Source organism: Sinohyriopsis cumingii, chromosome 7, assembly GCF_028554795.1.
Source record: "Sinohyriopsis cumingii isolate HCF-2022 chromosome 7, ASM2855479v2, whole genome shotgun sequence".
NCBI classification, from domain to species: Eukaryota; Metazoa; Mollusca; class Bivalvia; order Unionida; family Unionidae; genus Sinohyriopsis; species Sinohyriopsis cumingii.
Window position 1 is genome coordinate 40,445,888 of NC_142967.1, and position 16,877 is coordinate 40,462,764.

General features: G+C 35.2%; 1 protein-coding gene across 5 annotated transcripts in view; it reads right to left on the minus strand.

The window, feature by feature from the left end:
- Positions 1-4,955: 4,955 nt before the first annotated feature.
- The window catches only part of LOC149795084 (uncharacterized), a 190,994-nt gene continuing 179,072 nt past the window's right edge, over positions 4,956-16,877 (minus strand). For all 5 annotated transcript variants that reach the window (XM_089964791.1, XM_089964792.1, XM_089964794.1 and 2 more), the window contains one exon: positions 4,956-10,822. In XM_089964791.1, coding sequence (XP_089820917.1) covers positions 10,715-10,822 — 108 coding nt within the window. In that variant the 3' untranslated portion in view covers positions 4,956-10,714. The remainder of the gene's footprint in view (positions 10,823-16,877) is intronic.

Here is a 16,877-nt window from a genome sequence, read left to right on the forward strand (position 1 = left end):
GCATGTTCAGTACAGATGTGGGTCATTATGACCTATATTTCACTGGCTAGGTTCAGTTTTGTGTTGTCAGTTTATCCCTCAAGCTTGTTTCATGGTAGACTAAATGATTGTGTGCATCTTGTTTAGAATCACCAGGGCATGAAATTAAATTTAACCTGGTAACCGGTCTTTAGTGAATTTGTGGATAAAACAAAAAATCCAGACATCACTTATATGTTGGGGCAGTGAAAATTACTGCTGGTCACTATCATAACCATTAACAAGTGGTCTTGTGTCATGTCGGCAGTATAAAATAAAATAAGAGTCAGCATAACCTTTCTTAATTAATCTATTTGTTAATAATAATATGACTTTATTTAAAAGCTCATTTAATTTACTCAACTGACCAATCTTCCATGAGGCTGTTGAGTGCCTACAAACATTCTGCACTTGACAATGTACAATCAGTGCTTGCTGCACAAATGGACAAGTGTTCAACCACTCATCTATTCATCAAGTAAATTAGTGTGATTATTGTCAAAACAGTCTTCGTGCACATGGAACTAGCCTGATGTACTTGCCCAAGCACTCATTTAATTACAGATGATAACAGGTATTATTGACAGGATAGGATTGACTGATTGGAAAAGCTCATGTTTGCCAACTAAGCAAATATGGAATTACATTGAACAGATAGAGGTCTGTGCCCACTCTCTTAAAAACTAAGGTACAGGGTCAGTCTTATAAGTTTACCTTCATACAGTTGGTATTGTCAATTATACCATGCATGGATGCTTCATTGCTTTATTAGATCATCTGCTATTGCTAATTTCCAGTTAAACATATGGTATAGCTCTGCACTAACCACAATGTGTTCAAAAGAAAAGTGCAGGATCCCCAGGTTTATACATTCTACCTTTATGCAGGTAATATTGTAAAGTATATCATACCTGTATGCTTAATTGCTTTATTAGACTGTCTGAATCAAATTCCAGGTAAAACATTTTAAGGTATACCTCTGCTCCAACTTTGTTTTAAAAAAGAAAGTGCATGACTACTCTATTTGTCTTACAGATTAGATCATTGGCAAAATGCAGAAACGCACAGCTAAAGATAAAAACGTCATAAATTTACATGCTGACCTGTCCTCATTGCTAGAATTTCTGGCAGACAAAGGTGATAAGTCAACAAATGACGTCAGCCACAAAGTATCGATATTGGTAATTCCTATCGGCTTGAGAAAAAGAACTAAGCAAACAGCCAAAAGTTACCTCTTGCAAAGCAGATGCATGGACTGGTTATTTGGATTGAACATCCCATAACCTGTCCCGGCCAAATGAATCAGACAACATCCTCCTCACACTGATGACCTATTTCCATTTCGACAGGCCTAGGCCATACGGAAGGGATCACAAACAGCCAAGACCACAACTGATACACACTCAGTCAAAAGAAGACAGCCTGTCATCTAGTACATTGAATCCGGCCCATGCAGGCAATTATGGAAACCAGTCTAAAAATAATGACAGTCCTAAGACACTCATTTGTTATGATGTGATGCTTAGTTCCTCATTTTCCAAAAGATGTAACTTTGCAAATACTTTGCCACAAGAATTGAATCTTTAATCAGCGACTGCATGGAAGTCAGTATCTGTACAAGTTTTGTTAGCGGCAGACATCAACAGTCTTCCCCAGATAAGTCTCAGGCATTACATAAGATGTTAGCCTCACCTCATGCAAGTTTAGATGAAGAAGCTTGTTCTCAAGTACCTTTGTTGGTTCTAGACTATACTATGTTGCGGGAAAATTCAGTCTTCCATACCTCTATCAAAGACGTTTTGCCACCTTTTACCTTTAGAGTCCTGCCCTCATCCTCCCGCTCCATCAACTACCTGAACCAGCATCTGCTGATATTTTGATGAAAAAGGAAGAATCCAACTTCAAATTACAGTCTGCTAGAGTTACATTCATTTTGAGGTGCCTTCACCAACAATTACAAGATCCAAGCATCAACCAACTTTTCTTCTTGCAAAAGTGCCTCCAATAAAATTTTCGTAGGCGGTTTTACCGTTGCCATACACCAGTATTTCAATTGGACACTCCAGCAGTCGATGGTGATATTGCAGCTTTAGGGATGGCAAAAAAACACTCCATACATAGGGTCAGATGGTCTTTAATGACATTTCAGCAGTGAAAATCAGTGAAAACACCATTTTGGCGACATTGACAGGTTATTGTGGCTAGATGGTTATAAACTTTGGCATGTAAGCATAGGAACTCAAGAGCAACATTTAGAAACATTTGGGATCGAATTTGTCAACCACTAAACTGTGTGAAAACAGACATTTCAGCAGTATTGGGAGGTTCTTGTGGAACGATGGTTACAAAGTTCAGCATGTAAGCATAGGACCTCAAGAGCAACATTAGGAACCACTCAGGCTCGGTTTTGTCAAACCCTAAACTCAGTGAAAACTGCCATTTGGGCAGTATCGGGAGGTTATTGTGGCCCAGTGGTTATAAGCATTAGCATGTAGGCATAAGACCTCAAAAACAACATAAGGAACCACTTGGGCTCGGTTTTGTCAAACCCTAAACTCAGTGAAAACTGCCATTTGGTGGTATTAGGAGGTTATTGTGACCCAATGGCTATAAGCTTTGGCATGTAACAACATTTTGGGACAACTCGTGCTTGGATTAAGCAAACCTCTTAAACCCGGTGAAAATGGACATTTTGGGCGATATCGGGAGGTATAGTGGCCCGAAGGTTATAAGCTTTGGCATGTAAGCATAGAACCTCAACAGTTTGGATCCAATCAGGGTCGGATTTGCCAAGGTCTTAAGACTAGGTGAAACTGCCATTTTGCAAAATCAGGTTGTTAGTGTGACCCAAGAGTCATAAACTTTGGTACATAAGCAGAGGACCTTAAAAACAACATTTAGGAATGACTCAGGCTTGGATTTTCCAACCTCTTAAAGTCCGTGAAAACCTCCATTTGGACAGCATTGGGAGGGTATTCTGGCCCATGGGTTTTAAGAGTTGGCACATAAGCAAAGGACCTTAAGGGCAACATTTAGGAGTCTTTGTGGCCTGATGGTTATAAACTTTGGCATGTAAGCTTTGGACCTAATGAGCAACATTTAGGAACCACTCAGGCTTGGATTTGAAAACCTCTTAAAATGTGAAAACCACCGTTTGGGAGTATGAGGAGGTTATTGTGGCCAGTGGGTAATACATTTTGGCATGCAAGCATATGACCTAGAGAGCAAAATTTAAGAACCACTCAGGCTCGGATTTGCCAACCTCATTAACGGTGAAAACCACCATTTGAGTGTAATCATGAGGTTATTGTGGCCTGATGCTTATAAGCTATCGCATGAAACCATGGGACCTAAAGAGCAACATTTAGAAACCACTCAGGCTTGGATTTGCCAACCTCTTAAACTCTGCGAGAACTGCCTATTGGGTGGATTCAGCAGATTATTGTGGCCTGATGGCTATAAGATATGGCATGTAAGCATTGGACGTCAAGAGCAACATTTAGAAACCAATTAGGGCTTGGTTTTGCCAACCACTAATTTAAAACTAAGTGAAAACAACCATTTGGATGGTTTCAGGAGGTTATTGTGGCCAGAATTTTTATACGCTTTGGAATGTAGGCATAGGACTTGAAGAGCAACATTTGGGAACCACTTGGGCTCAGATCTGCTCACCTCTTAAACTTTGTAATAACTGCCATTTTGGCCAGATGGTTATAAGCCTTGGCATGTTAACACATTAACCCCTGGAGGTTTTTGTCATTTTTGCCTGAAATTCGAGTAGGAAACACATTTTGAAAGCTATTTCTGAATACATCCAAAAACACCAACATCCAGGTGATCATCCAATAACATACTGCCTAGTTGTGTTAGAAACATCATTTTTCATTGGCTATTTGGCTCGCGCATGAGCAAAAGGGTAAAAGTTGGAATTTTTTCTTGTTTTTTTTTTTTGTTGCTAAAATGAGCCATTATATTTGTATCAAGAACACTCTTTATTCCAAATGCCCATCTTATCCTACTTTTTGCAAAGGTTCATCTGTCTGTCTGCAGTTCCTACTGGTTTGCCTTAGATCTGAGACCAAAAAGTCTAAAATCCGGACCCAAAATCAGATTCTGACCACAGGTGAATTTTGGGTAGAAAAAAAAGGGTCCAAAAAATGAGGTTTTACCCTCTGTATTTTGTAGTGCAACTAGAAATTCCAGATTATCTGGTATCATTGTAGAACTACATCTGTCTACCTTTCAATAATGCCACCCACTTTAGTGTATCATGCATGACCAAGAAGCTACAGAGCTCGGCAGTAGGCTACAACCTCCTGCCACGTTAACTCGTCGCCAGGGGTTAATGTATTAATATAGGACCTCAACAGCAAGATTTCAGTACCTCTTGGACTGGGTGAAAAGCACCATTTGTATGGTTTCAGGACCGTTTTCTGGCCCAATGGTTTTAGGAGTTGGCATGTAAGCAAAGTACCCCAGGAGCAACATTTAGAAACCACTCGAGCATGGATATGCCATGGTCTTGTACTGTAAAAACTGCCATTTAGGTGGTATCATGATGTCTTTGTGGCCTGATGGTTGTAAGCAATGGCAAGTGAGCAACATTTAGGAAGAATAGGATTGGATTTGCCTACCTCTTTAAACTCTGAAAACAGCCAGTTAAGCAGAATAGGGAGGTTATTGTGGCCCAATGTTATAAACTTTGGCATGGGACCTCAAGAGCAACATTTAGGAACCACAAGGGCTCGAATTTTCCTACCTCAATCAAAGCTGATGGGATCACAGAGTAAATATATCTGATCTTAGCACAATGTATGAGAGAAAAATAATGAATCAAAGCAGACTGGATCATAGTCAGAATATTTGATGCTTAGCAAAATGAGTAAGAAAAATTAATGAATCCTGCATAATACATTAACAAGAAAAATAACTCGGTGTACAATGGGATTATTTATTGAGCATAAAAAAAAACAGTAAAAATCAGTTTCTTTAGTTATCAAATAGTAGGTAATAATTATTTTTATATCCTAGTATAAACAAATCCATAATGTCAGTACATAAGTGTTATGTTAACCATGTACTTTCTCTTGCAGCAATATATACAGGCAAAATTCCATAACATATATTGTTCCTAATCCTGTATCTGCTTTAAGCACTTGTTCTATTATGCAAAGTTCCCCTAACATTGTTGTGTTAGGCAAAGTTCCCTAACACTCATTGTTCTATCATAGTTCCCTAACACTCATTGTTTTATTAAGCAAAGTTCCCCTAACACTCATTGTTGTGTTAGGCAAAGTTCCCTAACATTCATTGTTCTATCATAGTTCACTAACACTCATTGTTCTATCAGGCAAAGTTCACTAACACACAATCTTCCTAATCCTTCATACCTGTGGCAAGTACTTGTTTTATTTGGTGAAGTTTCCCTGCTACATAAGGCAAAGTTCAATAACACACATTGTTCTATAAAGTAAAGTTCCCCTAACACTCATTGTTGTGTTAGGCAAAGTTCCCTAACATTCATTGTTCTATCATAGTTCTTTAACACTCATTGTTCTATCAGACAAAGCTCCCTTACACTCATTGTTGTATTGAAGTTCCCTAACACTCACTGTTCTATCAGGCAAAGTTCCCTAACATTCATTGTTCTATTAGGCAAAGTTCCCTAACACTCATTGTTTTATCAGGCAAAGTTCCCAATGCAGTATAATATACGCATATTACTCGACAACATACTGTACAAGGTTTTAAGGGAAAACTCATTTAAAATTACACAGCGATTTTAACTCTCAGAACAATCATGATGCTTGAAAATGATGGAGAGTGGTGATGTTTGCTTGAATTTTTTTTCTTCGGCATTTGTATATGGTACCTCTTAATTGATTACATAAATGTTTGGACAACTACAGTTTTAACTGGAAACTGAAATTAAATGACAATTGAAATTTTGGTGCAGTGTGTGTTACTGAACTAGAATGCAAGTTTACCAAAGCAAGACAATTCATTTCTGAATGGAAATAAAAATTAAAAGAACCAAAATCTTTATGGGTAAGCTTTTAATCATTACAAGATTTAGTTTAAAAATGATACTCTCTGAATTCTGTCAGATACAACTATTGTCTACTTGCTATGTTCCCAGACAGTGTTTTTTCATTCATTGTTCTATCAGAATTGTGTCAGGAGGATTTGGGAGTAGAACAATTGTGTTCTTAGCATGACGTGTTGTGTTATGGCAACCTCACCTTCAATAGTGTTCACTGTATCAATATGCACAAGAAATGTGATAACAAAAGAAAACATTTTTTCATTTAAGTATGAAAACATTTATAAAAGTAAACACATTTCATGTATGAAAACAGTCATTAATTTGACAAATTACACAATTTCGAAGCATTATACATATGAATAAAATTTGTGAAAGGCGACTCCTAAATTTACTGTAAAATTTCAGAACTCCTTTTCTTGATGTGTTAATGCAGCCAGTAATCAAAAGGTCACAAAACTGAGAAAAAAATTCAAGCAAATTGATGGATTTTGCTTGAAACGTATACGATTAAAAAAAAATATCTGCTTTCTTGAGTAGATACGAGTAAATATTTCACTTGGGAAGTAGAAACATTTTGTATTGAGGATGAGTGCATACAGGTAGCACAATGTACAATGTTTCCACTTCACTGAAATATTACATATCCATGAAATAAGAAAACCCTGTTGATATCCTCTATAGATACAAGAAATAGGTTTGTTATAATGGTTTTAAATGGTCAATAAACTAATCATGCTGATATTACAGGAACTAACCAAAAAAATGGTCCAAAATAAATTTAGATGGAGCAAATTGTACTAACCCTGCTACACAAATCGTATTAATGCAACAAGACCAAAAAGGGCAATAACTGACACAAATATGGCAAAACAAAATTATTTTTTGATAAAGTTAATGACCATAATATTTACCAACTTTGAGGGCAATTCCAGAAAAAACTGCATGAATAATTATGCTAATGAGACTGTGTCATGAATGAAGACAAGAATGGTAACACATAAAAGATCTCAGTAGGGAAATGTTTAGTCAACATCTTCAGGTGAGGACTATAATATTTACCAAGTTTTGTAGCAATCCATAAAACCAACATTCGGTAGTGTGCTTGCGTCTGATGAAGGAACAGATATGATGATTACTATATACCCATTCCTCTGTAGAGACAGAAGTGTAGAAGTTAATGTTTCAATACAAAGAAAACCTAACACATAACAATTTTCTGAAGGATATTAACTAATGAAACCTTTATTATGAATAATACATACAAGACAGTGGTTCCCCTCTTATAAGGCCACCCCTTTTACACCACGAAAGTGTCCTTATAAAAGGGGTGGTCTTTCCAGAATGGGATTTATTTGTGAGAAGTATAAGTGCAGTACTGTCTATTATGTAAGAAAGCTACATGTAACCAGTTTTTTTTTAAATATCTTCATTTAATAAATAGCATTAATTATGAAAAGTTTCTTCTTGTCTTAAGAAAGACTTATTTAAAGTGAACATATATTAATAGTCCTTCATTCTTAAGCATGAAATCCATTTAACCATCCGTTACTTGTGTTAAAGTTATCATGGCCCATTTTAGCTGACAACATTTTTGCTCTTTCTTGAATCAATCAACAGGAGTGGCATGTTGCTACACACACACACACTACAAAACCATTCAAAATCTTTGTCATTAAAATCTTGGTACAAAAAATGTTTAGCATTTGGAATCATTCTCTATTTACTCCAACCTTCCACTGCTGCAGAATATTCTCCTTATCTGTTATGATTTTGTTCATCTGAGTCTTCCCAACATCCACTTTTCTGCAAGAACTCTTGAACCCTCCCTATTTTTGCCGAGTGAAATGACTTTTACATTTTCTTTTAAAATAAGAATTCTCTTTTTATGTGATGACATATCAAACTTCTGCAATGGCTTATTCCTATGTTGTGAATTGTACTGTCATTTAATCATGCAGATGAATCTGAATCTTTCATACAATAGACAAAATGCCTTGTTTATAATGGAAGTGATAAATGTACTGTCTTGTGATTTTTGGGTCTTTGAATGGTATCCTGTTTTTGTTCAAAGTTCATTTCTCTTTGTGTGTGAATTCACCAATTTAGTTGCCAGGAGTCTATACTGACCAGGTTATGATCTTGACGACGACCTCCAGTCGTAATTATCAATGAGAAGAACTCAATAGTTGTGTGAAGCCCAAAAACCATATCATAACAATATCAAGTACATTTCCTAAAGTAAATGTTGCCATTTTTAGATAATGATATAACTAGTGGTACATCTTGCAATTTACTTTAGTCAGCAATTATCTCTGCAATGGAAACTAGACATCGGGAGACAGTCATCAGACAAGATAATTTCATCACTTACCTTACCGTATAAATTAAAAAATGGTTTTGAATACAGATCAAATGTGGCTGCTTGTTAGGGGGTAAATTTGACATTATCGTATTATGATAGATGCAACTGCCACATCAGAGAGGTGACTGCCCAAGAGTGGTTCTTTAGTACACAAACTCATCAGTGCAGTGAAGTTGTTTACTGGCAGGGTGGAGTGGGTGGGTGGGATATAAGAGGGGTACCACTGTAGTACAAAATACATTTTATCATTCATGCAAGTAATGTTTTTTTATTTATAATAATAGGTAATAATTTAATAAAGAGTTAATATAACTAAATTAAAATATTACAAATATTAGTAATTCTTCAAATAATGAATACGAGAATGTGGTTTTACTTCAATTCTATAAACTGACTCGTATCTATGGGACAATTTCATATAAAAACACATAATCATACATGACTAGTTCAGGAATCACTAACAAAAATTACATCTGTCCAGTAATATTTAAAGCAAAATTACATATTCAACAAACGTATAATTTTACTGTATATTATTTTTGCATTTATTGTCATGGATACTTATGTTCTATGGTTTGTACAGACATATGGAATAGAAAGAGAAGACAGAGGCTTGGTTATTCACTGCAGACATTGGCCTCATAAGAGACATACTGGTGCAGAAAACATCATACATTTTCAAAATGCCTCTGTTTTTCTGTGATGGAATTTCTTAAGTGACATTGTACTTGGCAAATGCAGGTACAGTAGACTGTGGTTCGTACAAACAGACACAAGTACAGGAGACGGGTTTGTACAAACAGACACAAGTACGGTAGACTGGTTTGTACAAACAGACACAAGTACAGTAGACTGGTTTGAACAGACACAAGCACAGTAGACTGGTTTGTATAAACAGACACAAGTACAGTAGACTGCATTTTGTATGAACATAGATATAAGCACAGTTGACTGCAGTTTGTATGAACAGGGATAGAAGCAGAGGCAACTGCAGTTTGTATGAACAGGGATACAAGCAGAGTCGAATGCAGTTTGTATGAACAGGGATACAAGTACAGTTGACTGTAGTTTGTATGAACAGGGATACAAGTACAGCTGACTGCAGTTTGCATGAACAGGGATAAAAGTACAGCTGACTGCAGTTTGCATGAACAGGGATACAAGTATAGCCGACTGCAGTTTGTATGAACAGGGATACAAGTATAGTAGACTGTAGTTTGTGTGAACAGAGATACAACTACAGAAGACTGCATTTTGCATGAACATAGATACAAGTACAGTAGACTGCAGTTTGTATGAACATAGATACAAGTACAGTAGACTGCAATTTGTATGAACATAGATACAAGTACAGTAGACTGCAGTTTGTATGAACATAGATACAAGTACAATAGACTGCAATTTGTATGAACATAGCTACAGTGGGTTTATGTTTGGTATGAAGTGATATATACAATATGTTTATGGTCAGTATGAAGTGAGTATATTGTAATAGATGTAATGAATTATATATATATATATATATATATATATATATATATATATATATATATATAAAAATAATTTCTGGGGTTTCAAGAACATAATTATAATCTTTACTGTAGATGTTCTAAATTAATGCATGCCCATTGGGACTATAATCATGCATTATTGTGTATGTGTTCTAAGTTACTTCATGCAGAGTCTGACTATAATCATGCAATTACTGTAGATGTTCTACATTAATGCAAGTCTACTGGGACTATAATCATGCAATTACTATAGATGTTTTAAATTAATGCAAGTCTACTGGGGCTATAATCATGCAATTACTGTAGATGTTCTACATTAATGCAAGTCTACTGGAACTATAATCATGCAATTACTATAGATGTTTTAAATTAATGCAAGTCTACTGGGGCTATAATCATGCAATTACTGTAGATGTTCTAAATTACTTCATGCCCATTGGGACAATTATAATCCAATTACTGTAGATGTTCTAAATTAATGCAAGTCTACTGGGGCTATAATCATGCAATTACTGTAGATGTTCTAAATTACTTCATGCCCATTGTGACTATTATAATCCAATTACTGTAGATGTTCTAAATTAATGCAAGTCTACTGGGACTATAATCATGCAATTACTGTAGATGTTCTAAATTACTTCATGCCATTGGGACTATAATCATACTTTCCTCTAGATGTCTAAATTACTTCATGCCCATTGGAACTATATTTTTGCATTAATGTAGATGTTCTAAATGACTGCATTAGGAATATATTATCAAAATGTGGAATTTAGTCTATTTGGGTAATGGCTTCTTAAGCTGTGTTTGTTGTCCCTTCATTCCATTTAAAATCAAATAGTTCCGTCTGAAAAATCGCACCAATTCCACAATGCTTCCAAAAGACTGAAAGATAAAAGATTTTCAGATTGGAAATGAGATGTATATACTACAATGCTTACATTCAATCTGACATAGATCAGGGTGTCTACATGACTAATACTGACCATTAATAATGTTTGGTGTCAATGCTAAGGTCCAACTAACTTTTCTTTTAAAAATGTGCAGATTGTTCTGATCTAAAAGGATGAACTCTATGATCCCTATACATGTATTATGTATATGTTAGAAATGGTTGAAAAACATAACTGGATATGTCAAGGTCATACACTTTCATTTACATGTCAAGTATATATTTAGAAATCACTGGATAATAAAAATGTGGATGTGTAAAGGTCATATATCATGATTTAAGATTCTACTATACCAAAATCTTCCACATCCAAAGAACCTCGAAATCCAGTAAGATTATGTAATGCCATGGAATTAAGCACTAGCGACGAGCATTCAAATGCTGAGATTGGAGGTCAGCATACCTAAGTCAGACATTTTACCTAAGACATTGTTCACTATGACTGGCTGTATTATAAAGTCTATCTAACATTATTTAGGAAGAAATTAAATCATAAAAAATACAATATTCATTTATTCCTTCTGCATCTTTCAACATTAATGTTGCATTATGTACAAATGAATAGTATATTTTGTAACATTCATATTTCATTACTATATACACTTATTATATTGTGTCAAGGGGCCCTGAGTGACCGAGTGGTCTAAAGTGCTCTTCGTTACGGATCACTGCCATCTCACCTCTGTCTGCGTGGGTTCGAGTCTCGGATTCGGCTAATGTGGATATGTGAGAAAGCTTGCCAGTAGCTTCTCATGGGTCAGTGGTTCTTTCTGGGGTTTTCCCGGGTTCTTTCTCCACCATTAATACTGGCAGCCATTTATAGCCTATCGTGTGCTGAAAAATGGCGTTAAACCCTACAACAACAACAACAACAATATTGTGTCAACTACTTATGTATAATTTCAAATGGTACCACATGATCATGAAACATACACATAATTTATCTGCATTTATTTCAACATCTAACAGGCATTTCTGAACACCTAGTAAATTTGAATTGTGCAAACTGTACTTAGCTGCATCATATTGTGCATGTCAGATGTCAAGTGTAGTAACTATATTACGTGCTATCACATTCTGCAAGATATATATCACAGTCAATAGCAGTAACTATGTTATCTGCTGTCACATTGTGCATAATAAATGTCAGATTGTCAAGTATAGTAGCTATATTATGTGTTATAACCTTGTGCAAAATATAAGTCAGACTGTCAAGTGTAGTAAATATATTATGTGCTGTCATACTTTACAAGATATGTCACATGGTTAAATCTAGTAACTATATAATATGCTATCACACTGAGTAAGATACATGTCACAGTAAAGTGTAGTAACTATAAAATGTGCTAACACACTGAGTAAGATACATGTCACAGTCGAGTCTATCAACTATATAATATGCTATCACACTGAGCAAGATACATGACAGAGTCAAGTGTAGTAACTATATAAAGTGTCATCACACTAAGATACATGATATAATGTGCTGTCACACTGAGCAAGATACAAGACAGTCAAGTGTAGTAACTATAAAATGTGCTATCACACTGAATAAGATACAGGTCACAGTCAAGTGTAGTAACTATATAATGTGCTATCATACTGAGCAAGATACATGACACAGTCAAGTGTAGTAACTATAAAATGTGCTATCACACTGAGTAAGATACAGGTCACAGTCAAGTGTAGTAACTATATAATGTGCTATCACACTGAGTAAGATACATGTCACGGGCAAGTGTAGTAACTATAAAATGTGCTATCACACTGCTTAAGATACATGTTACAGTCAAGTCTATCAACTATATAATGTGCTATCACACTGAGCAAGATACATGTCACAGTCAAGTGTATTAACTATAAAATGTGCTATCACACTAAGAGACATGCCACAGTCAAGTCTATCAACTATATAATGTGCTATCACACTGAGTAAGATACATGTCACAGTCAAGTGTAGTAACTATATAATGTGCTATCACACTAAGATACATGTCACAGTCAAGTCTATCAACTATATAATGTGCTATCACAATGAGCAAGATACAAGTCACAGTCAAGTGTAGTAACTATAAAATCTGCTATCACACTAAGACACATGCCACAGTCAAGTCTATCAATTATATAATGTGCTATCACACTGAGCAAAATACATGTCACAGTCAAGTGTAGTAACTATAAAATGTTCTATCACACTAAGATACATGTCACAGTCAAGTCTATCAACTATATAATGTGCTATCACTGAGCAAGATACAAGAACTATATAATGTGCTGTCACACTGAGCAAGATACAAGACACAGTCAAGTGTAGTAACTATAAAATGTGCTATCACACTGAGTAAGATACAGGTCACAGTCAAGTGTAGTAACTATATCATGTGCTATCACATGAGCAAGATACATGACACAGTCAAGTGTAGTAACTATAAAATGTGCTCTCACACTGAGTAAGATACATGTCACAGTCAAGTCTATCAACTATATACTGTGCTATCACACTGACCAAGATACATGTCACAGTCAAGTATAGTAACTATAAAATGTTCTATCACACTAAGATACATGTCACAGTCAAGTCTATCAACTATATAATGTGCTATCACTGAGCAAGATACAAGTCACATTCAAGTTTAGTAACTATAAAATGTGCTCTCACACTAAGATACATGCCACAGTCAAGTCTATCAACTATATAATGTGCTATCACACTGAGCAAGATACATGTCACAGTCAAATGTAGTAACTATAAAATGTGCTATCACACTAAGATACATGCCACAGTCAAGTCTATCAACTATATAATGTGCTATCACACTGAGCAAGATACATGCCACAGTCAAGTGTAGTAACTATAAAATGTGATATCACACTGAGTAAGATACATGTCACAGTCAAGTGTAGTAACTATAAAATGTGCTATCACACTGAGCAAGATACATGTCACAGTCAAGTCTATCAACTGTATAATATGCTATCACACTGAGCAAGATACATGTCACAGTCAAGTGTAGTAACTATAAAATGTGCTATCAGACTAAGATACATACCACAGTCAAGTGTATTAACTATAAAATGTGCTATCACAATGAGTAAGATACATGCCACAGTCCAGTCTATGAACTATATAATGTGCTATCACACTGAGCAAGATACATGTCACAGTCAAGTGTAGTAACTATATAATGTGCTATCACACTAAGATACATGCCACAGTTAAGTCTATCAACTATATAATGTGCTATCACACTGAGCAGCAAGATACATGACACAGTCAAGTGTAGTAACTATATAATGTGCCTTCACATTGTGCATGACAAATGTCAGACAGTCAAGTGTAGTAACTTACCATGTGCTATCACTGTATGTCATTATGCATTAAGAGGGCAATCCAGTTAGCTATTAAAGCACTACATATCATTAAGAAGTAAGAGGACACCCCAATTAGCTGTTATAGTGCTGTATGTTATTAAACATGAACAGGACACCACAATTTGCTGTTATATCACTGTGTGTCATAATGAAGTAAGAAGACACTCCAGTCAGCTGTTATGGTACTGTTTGTCATTATGAAGTAAGAGGACACTCCAGTTAGATGTTTATCACTGTATGTCATTATGAAGTAAGCAGGCACTCCAGTAAGCTGTTATTGCAATGTATATCATTATGAAGTAAGATGTCAATCCAGTTAGCTGTTATAGCACTGTATATCATTATGAAGTAAGCAGGCACTTCAGTTTGCTGTTATATCACCGTATATCATTACGAAAAGAGCACTCCCATCAGCTGTCAGAGCTAATTATGTGGTCAATCATTAACATTATGAAAAGAGCATTCCTAATATGTGTTCTAATGCTGTATATGGTCAATGGAAAGTCAGTCATTAACATTATGAAAAGAGCATTCCTCATGTTTTCTAATACTGTATATGGTCAATGGAAAGTCAGTCATTAACATTATGAAAAGAGCATTCCTAATATGTTTTCTAACACTGTATGTGGTCAATGGAAAGTCAATCATTAACATTATTAAAACAGCATTCCTAACATATGTTCTAATATGTGTTCCAACACTGTATGTGGTCAAAGGAAAGTTGATCATTAACATTATGAAAAGAGCATTCCTAATATGTGTTCTAACACTGTATGTGGTCAAGGGAAAGTCAGTCATTAACATTATGAAAAGAGCACTCCTATGTATTCTAACAGTGTGTGTGGTCAAGGGAAAATCTATCACTATCATTATGAAATGGAGCACTCCTAATATGTGTATGTGGTCAAGGGAAAGTCAATCATCAAAATTATGAAAAGAGCATTCCTAATATATTTTATAACACTGTATGTGGTCAAGGGAAAATTAATCATTAACATATGAAAATAGCACTCCTGATATGTATTCTAACACTGTGTATGGCCAAGGGAAAGGCATTCACTATCATTATGAAAAGAGCACTCCTGATATGTATTCTAACAGTGTGTGTGGCCAAGGGAAAGGCATTCACTATCATTATGAAAAGAGCACTCCTGATATGTATTCTAACAGTGTGTGTGGCCAAGGGAAAGGCATTCACTATCATTATGAAAAGAGCACTCCTGATGTGTATTCTAACAATGTATGCAGTCAAGGAAATTAATCATCAATAAGTTAAGCTAGATAATCCAAAAACTAATCCAATAAAATCATCTCACTTCAGTCTCATTCATCCAGGCTCTCACATGGCATATTATCTGCCATCAAATCTTTCACATTTCATATTCTTTCAGATTATACTGTAGTATTATATTATACCAAAGGCAAAGAAACTGATAGTAAGAAGTAGTAGCTCTGCCATACATCTGGCAATGAGCTCTAGGAGTCATGTATAACAAGTCTGGTTCCTAAGTGCATATCGTATGCAGTGATTTAACCCAATTTAAGTTTAAAATATTTGAGAAAGTCCAAACATTTAAGTTAAAGAAAATAAAATGTCAAATATGTTAACATTGTGAGTGATTAGGTAAAATTTACACATCAATAAATAAGGACTTCATTTACCCCACCATGATTATTTAATCTTTCTAATTCCAATTCACTTCCTTTTTATCACCATATCAACAGATTTCATCAACAAAACATAAACTTGTCAGTAGGTCAAAGTTTTCTTTCATACCCGTACAAAATAATTAGGCGGATTCCACCTGGAACTTAAGCAGACTCCAGGCGAAATCTGCCTAAAATGTTAAAAATCTGGTTAATACAAAGGCGGACATGGAAAATTTGAGAAATCAAAGATGAATCCATCTAGAGTCCGTCTAACTCTAAGATGGACTTTTGTCAAATTCCTGCTATAAATACATCTTTAGGCATAATTTTGGACTTAGTTGATTTTCCACCCACCATATAGGTGGAATTAGGAACTTAGTCACTGACATTTATTATATGAAAGGAGGAATCTGGACTTAGTTTATTTTCTAACCAACATCTAGGCAGAATGAAGAACTTAGTCATTTACATCAGTTAAATAAGGCATTATTAGGACTTGGCTTTTGTGTGTCTGTAAAGTTAAATGACTGAAAATATAGTGATATTTTGTGATTGTAATATCACTGAGAGTTCAATAAAAATATCAATAAGATATAATAACATTTATTTTTTCTTGTACAATTTGAATGATTTTCAGCAGCATTTATATTTCCTGTTTCTGATAGCTGTAATTTTATTGTTTATTTTCGGCACAATTTATAACTTCTTTTCACAGCTTTCCATGTTAAATTTCTTTTTCAAATTTGTTGTTGTTGTTGTATTTTTGTTTAACTTCAATTGGATTTAACTGCCCTGGAACAAGTTTTCATCTGTTTTCCGTTTTAAAACATAATTTCTCTTTTCTCCTGACCTGCATTTCCTCGATATGGACCCATTTTTTAATATCGTCTCCGAAACTTTTTTTTTAAATAATGCTCCATCCGGTCCCATTCCCCAACGAGCTTTCAAATAAGTATTTGTTCTGTT